Genomic DNA, 17,016 nt, shown 5'->3' with positions numbered 1-17,016 from the left:
AGAAAGAGAGGTGCTCACAGACTCTTTGATGGTCAATTAGCCAGAAAATGTGCTAAAGACTGGGTACTGTGCTGGATTATGGGTCCAGGAATGACCCCGAGGTCCTGAGTGGCCCTGCCGTTAGAGGAGAGACGATTATAGACCTTGAAGAGATGCCACAAAGGCTGTAATTAAGGGGCTTACTCACACCCCACTAAGTTTGGGAAATTAAACTCTTATTTGTGCTTAACTGATTTTTTTTTTTTTTCTTTTTTTTTTTCGGTCAGGGTTTCCACATGTATTTCAACAAGAACTTTCTTTCCCCCAGATCTATTTTATTCGGGAAGTCATTTTTCCATGGTCGATATCAGCAAACTGAGAGTTTAATCAGCACAGGAACTTGGTGCAGAGGTGGGCTTGAGAGGCCTTTTGCCCAGGGTGGGGAGCTGAGGACACAGGTAGAAAACTGTACTATTTGTACGTTTTGATACACCAGAAAATCAGGACTTAAATACACCAATAAAAGAAAACTAACCAATGTACCCTTCAGAATTTGAATTTTAGAGTTCCTGTTCACGTGACAATATGATTCTCCTTGAATTGGCAACTCTGTGTTTTTAGACACAGGATGTGTTCTTTCCAAAAATGTTTTTGTTTGTCAATGAGATAAAAGTGGACTTTGAAAGCTGGCTGCCATCCAGGTCTGAGTTTTCCTAAGCCTGGACCCATATTTAGATCCATTCTGATATGACTACTTTGATTTCTGGACAGACTGCTGTTTAAGATGCATCAGTCCTGCTAGCACTTGATGACCGCCTAAGTCACTGAGCCAAACTGCCCTCACCTTTGAACTTTTCAGGCTGATTGTTGTTTAGGGGGGTGTACTCCCTTTGTTAGTGAAGCAGTTCTGTCTGTAAATTAGAAAAACCAAATTAAAAACCATAAAGGTTTTGAAAGCACTAAGAAATGCTTATGTTTTAGTAATTTTCAATTTTCTTTCAGCGTTTCTAGTTCACTTGTAATCAGTCAAGTAGCACATCTTTTAAGAACCATCTGTTCCCCTTGAGAGCTTCAAGACCCTTCTGTATGCTGTTTAGTTTGTGTATGTATAGGATAACCTCAGCCTTGCTCTAATCGAACAGGCTAAATGCAAAAATCCTAAGTATCTGTGTCATTAGAATTGAAAAAGGACAAGAAAAGTTAAAGTTGTCATCTCAGGTCAAAGTGTGCAGTTTTTAGCAGTGACATTCATAAAGAAATCCCAGTGTTGGGCTTAAGTTTTACATGGTAAGTGAGTAGGGGAGGCTATTTATTGAGTGAAAGGACAGCAGGCCCTTTGGTGCCTGCTTCTCTGGGATTCGGTGAAGACCTTCTGCTGGGAACAGTTTAGGACACCCTTGTGACTCAGATGGGTCCATGTGCTAGGGTGAATATTTTTTTTTTCCTTCGGGGTACTGGGGATTGAACCCAGGGAACTTAACCACTGAGTCCCCTCTCCCAGCAATTTTTATTTTTTATTTTGAGACAGGGTCTTGCTAAGTTGCTTAGGGCCTCACTAAATTGCTGAGGCAGGCTTTGAGTTTGTGATCCTCCTGCCTCAGCCTCCCTGGTTGCCAGAACTAAGGCGTGTGCCGCGTGTGCCACACCATGCCCAGCTCTTGGGTGAAAACTTTTGGCATTTGCCATTTAGAATACTATCATACTTGGCTGTATCTGAAGGCATCATGCAAATCTTAGTTCTCTTTGCTTTTCTTTGGGAAAAGAGAAAATTGTATTCAGTGATATAAATATTTGACCATATACCTGACTATTTAATGAACTAAAACAAAGTTTGATCCAAATATCTACAGAGAGAGAGAGAGAATGTGAGCTGGCAACTGAAGAAGTTAACTGAATTTTGCTAAAAAGTGCTGATTCAAAGGTTATATGAAGTAAAAATTCTGAGTTCTTATCTCTTATGCTTTATTTTGCTAACATTGTCAGAAGGAGCACATCTGGCTTAGATTCGAAAATAGTTTGGTTTTATGCTTCAGTAAAAACGAATCCAATCAAATTGGAATGAGGATAGACAAAAGGAAAGATTCTGGTACAGCAAGGTTATTGCGGAAGGTCTCCAATATTTCCTTTCTGAGTGACCTTATAACATAGGCCAGTGTCTTTCTCAGAGGGTATGTGTTCAACTCTAGTGTATACAGCTGGGTAATGGGAGAAGGGAGCCCCAGCAGTCTCTGGGGGTTTACGATTTCGGTCATACTGCTGACCATCAACACTTTATAAAAATTTCCTTGGTTTGTCTCTTGAAAATTTCTTTTGTTTTCTGGTGGGGGAGATAATCATTAGATTTTCATTTTAATAGAATTAAAATGTACCATCTTTATCAGATTTAGCAATATTTCATATCTCACCAAGGCTCTACCTTATCCATCCAGTTTGGTTTCTGAATGATTTCATTCGATTCCCTTCCTCACCCCTTTCCTAAGTGTGGATTAGTGCAAATACAGTACCTAGTTGCAGTTCACTGGAATTCTTGCTTTGACCATGAAGCAGAATGGTTTAGCCTGGGCAGATGGGAGAAACAGGCCACTTTATCCAGGTTGTCTGAGTAACCCTAGGGACAATTAAAAATATTTTTCAGGTCTTTCTCCCAGAAATATAAACAAACATCTTTCTATACTGATTGGAAAATAGGTATAATTCTGTGGATTTGTGATATTAACTTGACAGTAGCAGATTTTCCCTCCCCTCCAGCCTGATTTTGTATTTCCTAATTACGCTGACCTTGAAGCTGTTTGGAGACTCAGCAGCTTGCTCTTCCATAAATAATGCACTCACCCTGAGTGGCAGCCTGGAGGCTTGTGGCCCAGCCCTCCTGGGTATTTATAGCTCATGCCAGTAAACGTTGGTTGGATCAGTCGGAGCTGTGGGCCTGATCCCTTTTCAAGTGGGTGGCGAGAGAAATGAGTCAGCATTATTGTAAACTTCAGTACAGTCCAGGGCAGAATGCTCTCCTGTGGCGCTGTAACTTAGTGACTCGCGAATGGGCCAATGTATTTGGTTGTTTTTAGCCAGATAAATCTTGAGAACTATTGCTGGTTGGCGAGCTGTGTCCGTGCATTGGCTCCCAGGTGAGGAGAGAACTTTCTGCCAGGCTTAACGTAAAGCAGGGATCCTCTCGGACTTGTTGGGGTCTGTTCTTTGCTGTGGTTTTGCAGAAGATGCTCCTGAACTGCTTCGGAAGCTCTTTTTAGACAGGAAGTGGGTCGCCTGTAATTAGCCAGTGGGTTTGTAGGCCGTGAGGACCCTGCAGCTTGGCCTTCTCCATGTAATCAGGTAGAAGGGAGTGATGTCGTGAGGAGCGAAGGAACCGCTGTGGACTGTCAGCGAGGACCACCTGGAAACCTGTGCGCAGCACGTTCCTCCAGCGCACCATGCTTTGCATTTCCTCTTTTCCCCTCGTCCTTTGTAGCACGAGTCCCAGGTGTGAGCACAGGTACCTTAAGGCTCTCCTGACCTTGTGGCAGCCTCCTTTATTTCACACTTCCTGCTCGGACCCCTGGGGTTGCGTACAGGGCCCTTATTTTCCTATTTGTCCCTGACTTTTCCTTGCAGGAGTCCTTGATGGGATAGCAAATGCTTCTTGTTAACACTGGAAAGTGTGAGGAGGGACTGTTTTCTTAGCCCGTGGTTTAAAGAATAGTTCTTTTTAAAGTAGACCTGTGGCCTCTAGTGTTAAATGTCTGTTGACATTTTGCCAGAAGAAACATTGATTTTTCTCTCACTCTCTCTTTTCAGGCCCTGCTTTCTTCCCCGGGCGATGCGCTGAGATCTTTGCCAGGGGTCAGAGCGTTGGGAAGCTCGGAGTCCTTCATCCTGATGTTATCACCAGATTTGAGCTGACCATGCCCTGCTCCTCCCTGGAAATCAATATTGAGCCTTTTTTGTGAAGATGGGTCTCTGTTGTGCCTTTCTGTCCCCGAGTGTCCCTTTCTCCTCCTCTGGTGTCCTCTCCTCCTCCACAGGAAACATCCATTTGTGCTTTAATGTTTAATAAAGTAAAAAGCACCACCTGGCCCCCTGGTGGCTGCATTGGGCCGGCGAGCGTGGTGGGAACGTGCCTGTGTGTCTGCTGCTTTGCTGGAGCGCCAGGGCAGCGCCCCAGGGTGCAGGGTCTGTCTGGAAGCACGAGTGCTACTCAGCAGGCTTCTCCATGTCACCCGTGGCTCCTGCACAACAGGATCCCACACTAATTGCACAAGTGTGAGAGAAGAAGTGTTTCGGCTTTTATTTTCTTTGGTGGGCATGTGTTTGCCATTGGCAACAACAAACTAACAATATTTTTAGAAAACTTCTAAGATTCAATTATGGTCAAGCAATTATCACTTTTGAAGTCTTTTTAAAGTGAAAGAAAAACCTGAAACAAATATTTAAAACACATGAGGACGTGAAGGTATTTTTCTGCTCTCTAATGTGCGATGATCTGCTCTGGTATAAGAGTTAAAATGGGCAAGTGTTGATCCCAGTGCAATGTGAACATTAGGAAACAATGAAAAACTAATTTTTGCATTAAGCCGTATGTTACTATAATAAGTCAGTAATCAAATTATGGTTTGAAATATTTAATTGAGCTACTAGTTTCTGCTTATTTTATAGAGAAGTACAATTGCTGTCCTCTGAAGCTGAACTTCTGCCAGTTCTCCTTGTCTTACATCTTACTTTCCTGCTTTGATCTAGAAGCCATCTCAAGAACTAAGTGCTAACTCTTGAAAACTGAATCTGGATCTAATGTTTGGGAGAATTTCCCAGTTACTGTTAAGATGATAGGAAACAAGACAGGAGCTGGGGGTAGCTCCATGGTAGTTTTCGACTAGCACGTGAGGCCCTGGGTTCAATCCCTAGCACTGCAGGGAAAAAAAGGAGAAAAAGAAAAAAAGAAACATGAGGATAAAATGTTAAAGTCTGGGTACCAGTAAAAATAACTAAAATGATAGTGGAACAGGAATTATGTTTCTGGAGCTTTTGCTCAGCCTACTAAGAAAAAAACCTCACCGTATTACAGCCTTAACCAGGCAGCATTGTCTAACATGGTAAATGTTTTGCACACAAGACTTCTATCTTTTGCACAAAAGACCTCTACCTTAACCTTTCCAATTCTGTTATGAGCAGATCTTTTTTTTTTTTTTTTAATTGTGGGGGTACAGGGTATTGAACTCAGGGGCACTTGACTGCTGAGCCATGTTCCCAGCCCTGTTTTGTATTTCATTTAAAGAGAGGGTCTCACTGAGTTGCTTAGACCCTTGCCAAGTTGCTGAGGCTGGCTTTGAACTCATGATCCTCCTGCCTCAGCCTCCTGAACCACTGGGATTACGGGCATGTGCCACTGTGCCCGGCCAGTTGTGAACAGATCTTTACAAATGTAAAGATTGTAAAAATGAAGTGAGATACAAGTCAGAGCTTGTATCCAGTATACATAAAGAATCTTTACAACTTAATTATAAGACAAACAATCCTGTTTTCAAAAAAATGAATAAAATAATTGAAAAAACATTTCCTAAAAGAAGATATATGAATGACCAATAAGCACATAAAAAGACACACAACATCATTTAATCATTAGAGAAAACTGCAAATAAAAACCACATTGATAAAATACTGCATACCCATTAAAATGTCTAGATTTTAAAGGACTGATCAGATGTTGGTGAGCCAAGTGAAACTCATGCACTGCTGTGAGAAGGTAAATTGATAGAACCATTTTAGAAAATATTTTGGCAGTTTCTTAAAACATGAAACACCCATCACCTAACCATTACTCCTAGGTTTACCTGTAAGGCTATCCATTCAAAACTTTTTGTGCAGATGTTCAGTGTTACAGTTAGCTACATGTAGCATATCCATTTTATGGAGTGCTTCAGCAATACAAAGGAACTACTGGTACTCAAAACAACACAAATGAGCCTCAGATCATTATGTAAAGTGGAAGAAGCCAGACTCAGAAGACATAATTCCATTTATATGAAATTCTAGAAAAGTCAAAAGCCAACTAGTTGGTGGGATCTCGGAATGGAATTGACTGCAAAGAGTTAGGAGGAAACTTAGGGTGATGGAGATTTTGCGTCTTTAAGAGGAAGTAGCTGAGATGTAGGTCATGCCTCGCTAAAACTGAGAGGAAAAAGAATGTAAGGAAACAAATAGTGTTCACTACACAACACCAGCTGGTAAACGCCACACACAGGGCAAAATGGTGTGCAGTTTAGAGCTGGCTTTTCTGCTCAAGATGACTTACTGGACTGCAGCTACTATGGGAGGTGTTCTCCCTTTGTTTCAAGTTCATGGTGGTTAAAAGAGTGGATTGTGGATCCCATGAAGGGTGTGATTCAAGTAGGTGGAGCCATTTGTTCTATTACCAGCCAGCCACCCGGATATTTTTTTGAATGGCCAGAAATTACTTGTAATGAAAATTACAGCATGAAAGGGGAAGGATCAATTCCATGCATCATGTATGTTTCTGCCCTCTGAAGCAGGAAGGTGAGAAGATAACCCCGATTGGCCACATTAGAAGAGGCAAACCTATCTTATGCGTGGAGGCTCTACAGCCAGGTCATCTTAAACTTGTCCTGGGCAAGTGAATTGGAGCCAGGGCAGGCTGCCAGAGCCTTTATTGGAGGAGACACACCTTAGTAAAAACCTGGAATTATAAGGGAAATTAAATATAATTGATTTTCGTTCTAGCTTACAGATAACTTCACTTCTGTGGCCTGACATTCCTGCATTGCTCTTCTGTTGATAGTCTTCCCACATATGGTTTCACATATGTGTATAAGTATACGTTGAAATTCTCTAGGATGGAAACAGTTGAATCTTGGAGAGATTAATGACTTTCCTCAAAGGGCAAACAGCAATAGATGTGATCAAGACACCTAATAACTTGGAGTCCATGACTCACTCTGGTTTGCATCATTTACCTCTTTGTCAACATGTTGAGACCTAACAAGTTTCTTTTAAGTATAAAGTGTTAAGACTGCTACTTTAAAACATTGTATGATTGGGCACGGTGGCACATGCCTGTAATCCCAGAGGCTTGGGAGGCTGAGGCAGAGGATCGCACATTAAAGACCAGCCTCAGCAACTTAGTGAGACCCTGTCTCAAAATTTAAAAAAGGGCTGAGAATGTGGCTCAGCAGTTAAGCACCCCAGGTTCAATCCCTAGGACCAAAAGAAAGAAAAAAAGTACAAAGTAAGTCCTTCCCAAACTAACCTACACTTTTCCCCCAGCTCCCTAAATCAACTTCAAGTTAACAATTTTGGGCCCACTGTTTCTGCCATCTTCCCGTGTTTGAACAGTCAGCCACACAAACGCTGACATTCTTGTGGGTCATGCTCTACTTACTGGTTTGCCACAAGTTCTATTGTGTCTCATGTTTAATTTAATATGGCCCATTTTATCAGGTTACTCCATTCTTTCAGTTGACGCAATATTCTCTTGTATGGATGTTCACAAATTTGTTCAGCTATTCTCCGTTGATGGTCATTTGGTTATCTCCAGCCCTTTGCATTTACAAACAGTGTTCCAATGAACTCAAAGAGCACTGGCTTAGGACCCAAGAAAAACCAGTCCTTACGGACTCAACTGTATAAACATACACATTTGGTATGTGATAGACATAATTAGAGATGTGTGGGGTTAATTAGGGATTTCTTAGATGTGACTGTTACACTTAAGCAACATAATATTCCCTCAGCTTACATTCCTAGATGGAAGTGTTGCCAGGTCAAGGGACGCATTTTGAATTTAAAACACATTGGATGACTATTTTTACATTTTAAACAGGAGGAGCCTAAGTAGAAACCAGCCACACTGCTATTGCTGCTCTCAGCGACTTGAGGCTCATTGGATTAGTAAGGAAAAACTACTCAAAAGTCCTGCTTCTTAATCTTGGCCTCTTCTGTGCTTGGTGTTTTGTATGAACATCAATAACAACACTTGGCCTTTGGCTTGGGCTTTTCTCTGCATTTTACTCAAACGCAGGGGGATGGTCTTAATAAAAGATGCCCTCTAACAGCTGAAGCATTTGACTCCATCGGCTGTCGCCCAAGTTTTGGTTTACTTAACGCTTGGGACCTTAGTGTGTATTGTAATGGACTGAACGTGGCTCCCCAAGGTCCGTACGTTGAAGCACTAGCCCCACAATGTGAGTGTATTTAGAGATGAGGATTTCGAAGATAATGAGGGCCAGATGAGGTCACGAGGGAGATCTTGTGATGGGATTAGTGTCCTTGAAAATGACACTGGAGAGCCGGCTGTCCCTTCTCTCTCTGAACACAGAATGCTCCCATGGCGCCCAGTGAGACGGCGGCCATTCCTCGTGGCCTAGGAATGAAGTCCGCCTTGCTGGCATCTTGGTGAACGCCTGGACTTCAGGAAGATGGGTTTCTGCTGTGGAAGCCACCTAGCCCAGGTATTTTGTTATGGCAGCCTGAGCAAAGACACCTTGAACGTTGTTTAGAAAAAGTAGAGACTGGCGTGTATAGACATTGAGGGCAGCAGTGCATTCTGGGACAGCCTGTGAGCAGCTCCCTGAGGCCCTCCACCAGAGTCACTGTGGGGAGCGTGACCTCTTTGGACAAAAGTAGGGGAGTCAAATGACCTTGCTTGCCAAGAAGGGCAAAGCCGACGCAAAGCAGTCTTAGTCTCCATTGTAGTCTGCTTTGGTTTGCTAGCGGACAGAAAGGACACCCAAACATTGTGGCCTGACTGTGGGTTGAATGAATTCTCCAGCAAAGGGTTTCATGGAATTATGTTTGGCCAAAAGCCCTGAGTGTTTCCCTACCCCCATGTGTTGAATGCAGTGTAAGAACATGTTCAATCGCTGAGCACAGTGGTGCACGCCTGTAATCCCAGAGATTTGGGAGGCTGAGGCAGAAGAATCTCAAATTCAAGCCAGCCTCAACCACTTAGTGAGACCCTGTTTCAAAATAAAAAATAAAAAGGACTGGGGATGTGGCTCAGTGGTTAAGCGTTCCTGGTTTCAATTCCAAATATCAAAAAAAAAAAAAGTTGAGGACCACACTCGAGTTTTCCACATCTCATTCATAAAGCCTGGCCTTCATCGTTGATTGGGGAAGCGGGGAACATGGCATGATTCTGCATCAGAAAGCATTTGAAACAGCCCGCCAATGTTCGACCGCACTGGGGTGGGAGCGCTTGGAGTGAGTGCCAAGTCAATCAGGCCATTAAGACTGAACGTGAAGATGTGGGGAAAAGGTGCTTTTTGGATAGCAAAAGAAATTTTCTACTTTCCACAAGCCTCAACTTTCTGTAGTGAGGAACAAAAATATTCCTGTCCCTAAAATAAGCACCTCCTAAGGGCAGACAGGAAACCTCTGTTGGAAGCAAGCCTGGGAAAACATCCTCATTTGGTGCTGGACAGATAGGGCTTCAGACCCCAGCCAGAGGTGGGCGGGGCTCATGAGACCTCCTGGCGTGGGTCTGGGGCAGAACATGGAAACAAGGAGCACTTGGGGTGGCTTTGAGGCCGGTGGAGCAGGAGGAGCAGGCGGAGAGGCGCCCCATCAACAGGCCGTGCCGTAGGAAGATCTGTTAGCTGAGGTGACATGGAGAGCAATGGGCGCGGCTGTCGCAGGGAGGGCCTGGCTGGGTTTGAACTGGGCATACAGAATCCCTTTTGATCTGCAAGACACTTTGACATCTTTTTTATCAGTCCTTAGATAAGATGTCTACCATGGCCCGCGTTTGGTGTTCTCTGTGCCTCATGTGTCCCGCTCATAGCACCCCACGCGGCTCCCACGCGGCTCCCACGCGGCTGAGGGATGCTGCCACCTGGAAGCCCAGGACACCTCAGTCCTCTGGCTCCGCACACAGGTGGATGAAATGACCCGGGCAACTCAGGCATTAAGGCAGCACTCGGTGCCACCCTGCTCCCTCCTGGAGGACCGCAGGCCAGTGCTGTAAAACGGTATTGACATTCTTTGAACACCTGCATCAGGAAGACCCTGACTTGTGCAGCAACCGAGGGGACCCTGATGTCACAGTGAGAGAGAAGGCAAGGCCAGCAGATGTGTCGCGGGTGTGCATTAAAGCTGCGTTCCCGCCGGAACTCCTGGCTTTTCTTGTTTGTTTTCGCATGCCGTATAGACAGGCGTGAAAAAGGAAGAAGGATTTTTGGCTTCACATAGCTCCCTGGTCTCATGTGGCTACGGTTTTAAGAATTTAACGTTCTGTTCATGGCCCACAGTCAACTCATTCCTAAGATGCATCTGTAAATAGTCAAGTCTGTCCTACAGGTGTGCCCCACTTTAAGAAAACAACGGAGACATGGTGCACCCAGAGTAATTTATTAAAGCCGTATGGTTATAGAAACGAAGTGTCGCCATATGAGTTTAAGCAGCAAAGCCTTCAGTGCACTTGAAGTTTGAAAAACACAAGCAGCTCTGAGGAAAACATCTATTGTGTAAAACAAGGCGAGTGAAGGCCACTCTCACTTGGTTCTGCCTCTTGCTGGAGAACCAGGGCTTCACTCCTAATCAGGAGAGGGGCAGGGGGCACTGAGTTCCCGGAAAGGCAGGATCAGGGCAAAATGTTCCGCAGGTTAACGTTTCACAGAACTAGATCAGGGAGCTGGGCAAAGACAAGATTGAGGAACACAGTGGGCACGAAGGACACAGAGCGAGTCTTCAGACGCTGGTCATCTCCACCCAGGGCTCGCTGGAACAGGCTGTGATGATTCAGAGATGCAGAAGGGGAAGCCGTCTGTGAAATCGCCTCTAGACCTCACCTGGTTCTCAACACAATGTCCACGCAGGTTTGCTCTGGTTTTTCCTGTAAGTGCTGGAGGTGTCTGGGGAAGAGACTCTGGCCAGAGCTGATCCCATGTGTTCTTTAAGCCTGGCTCATGCATTATTACTTCTACAGAGTCCTCCTGAGTGCTTAAGCTGCAGTCCTCGACCTGGAATCAACCTCCCCTCCGCCCGCGTCCCACGATGCAGGGATCTGAACACTACTGACCTTGGATTGTCGTTCTCCAAGCCTGTGTTCTCTCCGTAGGAGAACTCCACAGAACAGGGTAAGCGTTTCCCATTCCCCTGGTGCCTGGCACATTAGGTAATAAACACATCCTGCTCACAGTACAGAGTCCTAGGCTGCTCTTGCAAAGATGAGTGTCAACTTCTCATCCCATGTCCAATAGCAAACCGGGGTGCTCGGAGGCAGGGCACATCACTGCAGTGGTCCATTTGGCTTAGCAGGTGGTGCACTCACCTATGAAAACCTTCCAGTTGCCTTGCCAGCAGCAGCTATAAAGTACCTTCCAACCCAGAGTGAAATTCATCTCCACGTACATTTCAAGGAGTTAGAGGTGGGGACTTACACATGCCAGTGTGATATTTCCTGTTATCACCCGTGGCCACTATGGGGCTTGAGGGTATTTGCACGTGGTTGAATTTTTGAAAACAACAGAATCATGCAACTTGCCACTTATTTTTGTCTCCGTTTTCCAACTCAGTGAACTCAGAAAAAAAATTCAGGTTAAGGAGGAAAGAAATCCAAGGCAACAGAACATTGGCTTTTGAGGCATTTAATAAGAAGTCATAATCAAACAAAAATGATTTATTTTTAAAAGAATAAATTTACATAAGGTACATAAGCAAGACAGCTGAAGGCTTCCAAAATAGAATCCTGGAACACATGGCCCTGAAACACCACATGCTTTGATTACACTTGGGAAGCATGAGTTGTCTATTTGGGCAAGAAAATCCCATATTTCAGTGAACACTTGGGCATGTGGTGGAGCAGTTTCATCCTCCACCATTTAAGGGGTCTAGTCCAGGGGTCTCTTCTGTGTCTTTACCCCCTGTGTATTGTTGGGATGCAGGTTTGAGCAAAACTGTCATGAAACAATAGCTACTCAGAATGAAGGTTAAAGATGAACACCGTTGGCCACAGTGGCAGTGAGTTGGGATCAGGATGGGGACATTAGGAAAAGGGTGTATCATCCTGCCTGAAGGAGTCAATAACCCTGGGGAATTGGTGTCAAGGTTGGCTCGGCCCCTAGTCCTAGGCTTACAATGGACCCGTGGTAAACTTGACTTAAATTCTTAATCTCTAAAATTCCAGATTAAGAGAGGGGCTTTGAACCAAGACTAAAGCCAAACCAGCAGGGGGCAGTCTTTCCCCAGAGAGAAAGTCCAAACATCTTGAAGGCGGGTTGGGGTGGGGGTGGCAACTCTTTGAAGGAGAATACTTTGTGTGTGTTGGGAGGGGTGGTGGTGGTGTAAATAGCATGGAGTGCTGTATAAGAGATGTGTGCAAGAGAGCTGGCAAGGTAGTGTTTGAATCAAGAAATGACATATTTTTCATTTTCTGCCTGGTTCTAGGCCACAGACCAGAAGTGCCCCAAAACTATACTTGGTCTCACCAATATACACTTATTCTCCAGTGGCCATTATCAGATATTTTAAAAAGTGACCAAGCATGACATTCTTCTTTAATGTTCCGTGGCTAATACATTCATCCTCAACCCAAAGTATGTAAATATAGCTTTAAATACATCTATATAGTTGCTTGACCTTCCTATTGTTGGGACTTACAAGGGAGAGCTGGAAAAAAGTTTTATATATGAGTTTTCACACCTACTCCTGTGATACTGGTTACAGCCTCTCTTTTTCAAAATTACAAGTGGGCAAAGCTGATCCTTATGTCACCTGACTTCAGACTAACTAAAATAATTTTGTGTAAGTAATACTCAGTCTTGCAAACTCTGTTTCAGCATTTGGGGGGACAGAAGTATGGGAAAGTGCCTCATCAAACCAACAGCCACTGCAATGAAGAGCAGCACTAGGCAGGAGCACCTGCAAGCTAGCCTCCCTGCCCCCTGTCATGTGCTACCAAATTAGTCAATTGGTAGATCCTTTTGATCCCTGCCTTCTAACTATAATAAGTGTGAAAAGAATTTTCAGTAAAAAATGGGATGTTTTGCATTAAAATTATTCTTGAGAAATTGGAACATTAAGTCAATTACCAAAGATCATCCCAACATTAAGGCCATGGAACATATCTGAAATCAGGAGAAATGTGGGTTTTGATTTTAACACAAGATATGGAGGTCTGAGCCTCTGCAACTTCTAAGGGAGATAATTTTTTCCCAAAATGCGTACATGGTAATGATATCTTAGGAGCATAAAACATTGGCTTCCGTGGTTTAGGCAGTAGTCCTCAAAAGATAGTTTGTTCACTACAGATTTATACTAACATTTGAGAAAGTCGATACCTAGTCCTTATTCTTAAGAACTGAAGAGGGAACTCCGGGTGTTTGCATAATGATCATCTTCCTGAGGCTAAGCGGGGCTCACCCTAGGTTTAATAGATGTTATATTTGGTTTGCTTATTTTGTGAAGAGAAGCTGAAGTTGTTCTTACCTTTAATGACCTTAAAATTGCCAAGAGTTAAGAAGTAGGAAGATGGAGAGATTCTCTCAGTGAATGAGAAAATAGAATTATAGAAAGTAAGTGAGAAATGGAGGAGAAATGTCAGGAGGTCTTGTCACCATCAGGCAATGTCAGGGAAACCTATCCTCAGGGTTGGGCCCCAAAAGGGTTAAGTTGATCCATTCTTGTGTTGATCCACTTTCATAGGTTATGCCAGTGACTTCCAAGTTTATATGAAAGCCCAGACTGCTGGTGACATCAAAGACTGAGGCAGGAGAGAGCAGGAGCCTCAGCATGTCCCAGTCCTGGCAACGTGTGATGAGGCGGCAACAGCTAGTGATTTTGTGGGTCAGAAGAGTGTAGTACTGGAAGCTGGGATCCTGCAAAATATATGATCAAGAAGAGCAGATCCCCATTTCCACGTGAGCCTGGAGGAGATTAGGGCTCGTGAGGAAAACAGGCTCTTCCTGTGGGCTCGTAGCTCTGCCAGCACCTTTAATCTCCTCCCAGGAGGCTTTACTCCTGTCTGTGGCCTTCCTACCTTGCAGGCATAATCTCACTGGATCATAACACAAGGAAGTTGCCTTGTCCGAGGAACGTAGTTGTGCATGGCGCCATCCTTTCCCTAAGATCAAAGCTCCAAATTTGGAACTGAGACTCAGCGCTGGGCAAGGTCAGAGCCGAAAAGAAATGTTCTACCTCCACATCCCCCAACTCCATTGGCTGTCCAGAGCCTACTGGGACTTGCATTCATTCCTCAGCCAGGCCACAACTCCTGCCTGCCCAGGACCAGGTCCAAAGTCCATGTAACAGAAAGGGGCGAGACATTCTTGAAGAATTCAGTATGGTTTTCAGCTTGGTTCAGCTGTAGCACAATCCTTAGAGTCTATTAGGAGCATTAGTTCCACGGCGGCAGCATCTATCTGATATCAGCAAAACAGATGTGTGACTTAAGTTGTATTAAAGAAAAATAAGTTGTCAAGATTGCCCATCCAAGAGCTTTCCCATGTCTTGGCTGTCATGTCCAGTGGGCGTGTTTTCAACTATTTGAGGCTCAGAGCAATCCCAAAAACCTGTGCAGCATTGGCACAAAGGTTGTGGCACAGATGCCAACAGACGTGTAGGTGACAAACTTGTAAGGCACTTCGATCTCCAGTCTCCGTCTGGCCTCCTTGTTCCTGGTGACCACCTTGAACCATGAGTATAATACTTGCAGGGAGAGATTTTGTACAAGTTGACGAACCAAGAGGATCAACACAATTCCCACAATAAATTTGGTCAGACCCAAAACTAACATGTCAGTGGTGAGCGGTGGAATGTTCTGAATCACAGGGAGTGATTCCGCCGGCTTGGACACGAGCTGGAAGAAATGATTGATCCAGAAGCCGATGGCCACTCCGGCTCCCGCAGCCAGAATGGTGGTGGTGTCCGCCCGGGTCGGGCTGTAGTAATCAGACACGGGGTAATTGTAGCACAAGAAGAAGGGCACGACAATGACGCACACAGGGAAGAGGGGGCTGGCCGAGTCCAGGCAGTCGATGAGGGTCCAGGCAGGGTAGGTGAGGACGACGAGGAGCGCGGTGATCAGCACGCCACCCAGCACGTCCTGTGAGGAGAGAGAACAGCGGGCGCCAGTGAGTGCTTCCGCGGGTACAGCTCTGATTTTGAGTCAGAGATGATTGATTTGATATTGCAAAGACGGTTTCTGCACTGTTATATTTCCCAGTACACGCTCAAAGACAGCGTGAAGTTGTAAAAACGGGAAATGAGAATCGGAAGAAGTGCACATAACAACCATGCTATTCATGGTCCATATTTTCTTCCAGTTCTTCTGGATTTTAGGATAAATTTTGTAGTTCTTACTGAATGCCTATAATCTCATTGTTCTTTTGGTCTTGTTTATTCGGCCAATCTTATAAGTATTGCAATACTTACATCACAAATATTGTCATAGACTTCAAGGGGGTGCCATCCTTTGGGGCAGGTGGTTGGGGGCTAGCTGGAGGGGGCCACACTGCCAGCAAGCCCAGCACTGCATCTTCAAGTGTATGTAGCAGGCAGGGGTGATGTGTAACATGTGTGAGTGGTTTGAGAAGACACTTTGGATGTGGTGGTGTCCACTCTCACCTTGCTAGGCTTAGACCATCACTCTGTCTTCAGAGAGGTTTCAAACAGCATGGGTACAATTTCATTGAGCAGATTTCCATGCTCTCATCAACCCTATTCTTTAGAACATTTTAGAGTGTGGTTTTCCTTCTCTGCTTTCCTCCTTCCTTCCTCCCCCCATTAAAATATCATGAACTCCTTGATGTCACACGTTTTCTTCTTCCTTTCATTTTCTCATTGCCAAGTTTATTAGAAGACAAAGTCTTCATGCAATTAATAGACCAACAGCAGTTAAGTCAGAGAACTAACAGCTTGCTATGGTTTTGTCACAATATTTCATGTGGATTGTTTTAGAAGTTTACAACTGAAACATTTAAAACATGTTTCCTAACACACCGGAAAATCTGGAAAACACCAAAAAGCAATACATGTCCATCGTAGAAAATCTGGAAATCTTGGAAAAGCATAAGAAAAATAGATCCATGGTTGTGCCACTGAAATCAAGCACCGTCTATACTTTGGCTTGTTTCCTTCAACTTTTCTTCATAGATATAGATTAGATGGATAGATGTGGATATATTTGTATTCGAATTCTAAGGCTTGTTTTTTTTTTCTTTTTTCTTTTTTTACTATTAAAAAGTTTATTCAACAAAAAGTTTAATATGAAAATGTATATGACCTGATTTTTATGCCATAGTTAAACAGGCCCTTTGGAGAGGGGACATGGATTTTCTGCTAAATAACCATTATTTACACTCATTCCAAGGCTTCTAACATCATGGTACAATTTCCCCATATTACTACCATTCCAATAGTCTTCTGTTGCTCATGAGTTGCCGTCTCCACAAGTTCACCTACCATAAGGTGCATAAAGGGGTCAAATCCCTGCAATACTCCTTGGACATGTCTGCCACCATTTAATTTCAATGATAACATCTTGCCCATAATTTTTTTGAGGGTGAGCTTGGCTTATGTTGTCTACTAAGCAGATTCAGAAACCTGCTTTGAAATGGCAGGTTTGTTTTTTTCTAATAACTTCATTGTGTGTGTGTGTGTGTGTGTGTGTGTATTTGTGCACGCTCGCGTGTGCATGTGTGCGTGCGTATGTTTTATTGGGGACTGAACCTGGGGGGTTACATCCACCACTGAGTTATATCCTAGTCCTTCTTTATTTTGTATTTTGAGACAAGGTCTTGCTAAGTTGCCCGGGTGGACCTGGAACTTGTCTGCGCCTGCCTCGGCCTCCTGATTTGGATTACCGGTGGGCACCATCCTGCCTGACTTAGCACTGTTTCTTGCACTTCCGATGGCTGGGAAGCCTGCAGTCAAGGTGCTGGTATGTGGTGCCTGGTGAGGACCTGAGAGCAGTGCACTTACATGGTAGAATGGACAGGAGGATGAAGAAAAGAAGGTGGGCGCTGTGTCCTCAAAGGTCAAAGTGCAGGACAGGAAAACAAAGCCTCTCATTATTTTATTCGCTTTTGCTTAGTG

The 17,016-nt window shown here is 44.2% G+C and overlaps 2 protein-coding genes across 3 annotated transcripts in view; one reads left to right on the top strand and one right to left on the bottom strand.

The window, feature by feature from the left end:
* Window positions 1-4,093, top strand: part of Farsb (phenylalanyl-tRNA synthetase subunit beta) — a 64,528-nt gene extending 60,435 nt beyond the window's left edge. For both annotated transcript variants that reach the window (XM_047545800.1, XM_047545801.1), the window contains one exon: window positions 3,772-4,093. In XM_047545800.1, the coding sequence (XP_047401756.1) occupies window positions 3,772-3,923 (152 nt within the window). In that variant the 3' untranslated portion in view covers window positions 3,924-4,093. The remainder of the gene's footprint in view (window positions 1-3,771) is intronic.
* Window positions 4,094-10,326: 6,233 nt separating this feature from the next.
* Window positions 10,327-17,016, bottom strand: part of Sgpp2 (sphingosine-1-phosphate phosphatase 2) — a 111,368-nt gene continuing 104,678 nt past the window's right edge. The window contains exon 5 of the mRNA XM_047547244.1: window positions 10,327-15,025. Within this exon, the coding sequence (XP_047403200.1) occupies window positions 14,474-15,025 (552 nt within the window). The 3' untranslated portion in view covers window positions 10,327-14,473. The remainder of the gene's footprint in view (window positions 15,026-17,016) is intronic.

The sequence above is a fragment of the Sciurus carolinensis genome, chromosome 3 (genome assembly GCF_902686445.1).
Source record: "Sciurus carolinensis chromosome 3, mSciCar1.2, whole genome shotgun sequence".
NCBI lineage: Eukaryota > Metazoa > Chordata > Mammalia > Rodentia > Sciuridae > Sciurus > Sciurus carolinensis.
The sequence above is the reverse complement of the archived record's forward strand: the minus strand, read 5'-3'. Positions and strand labels throughout refer to the sequence as shown.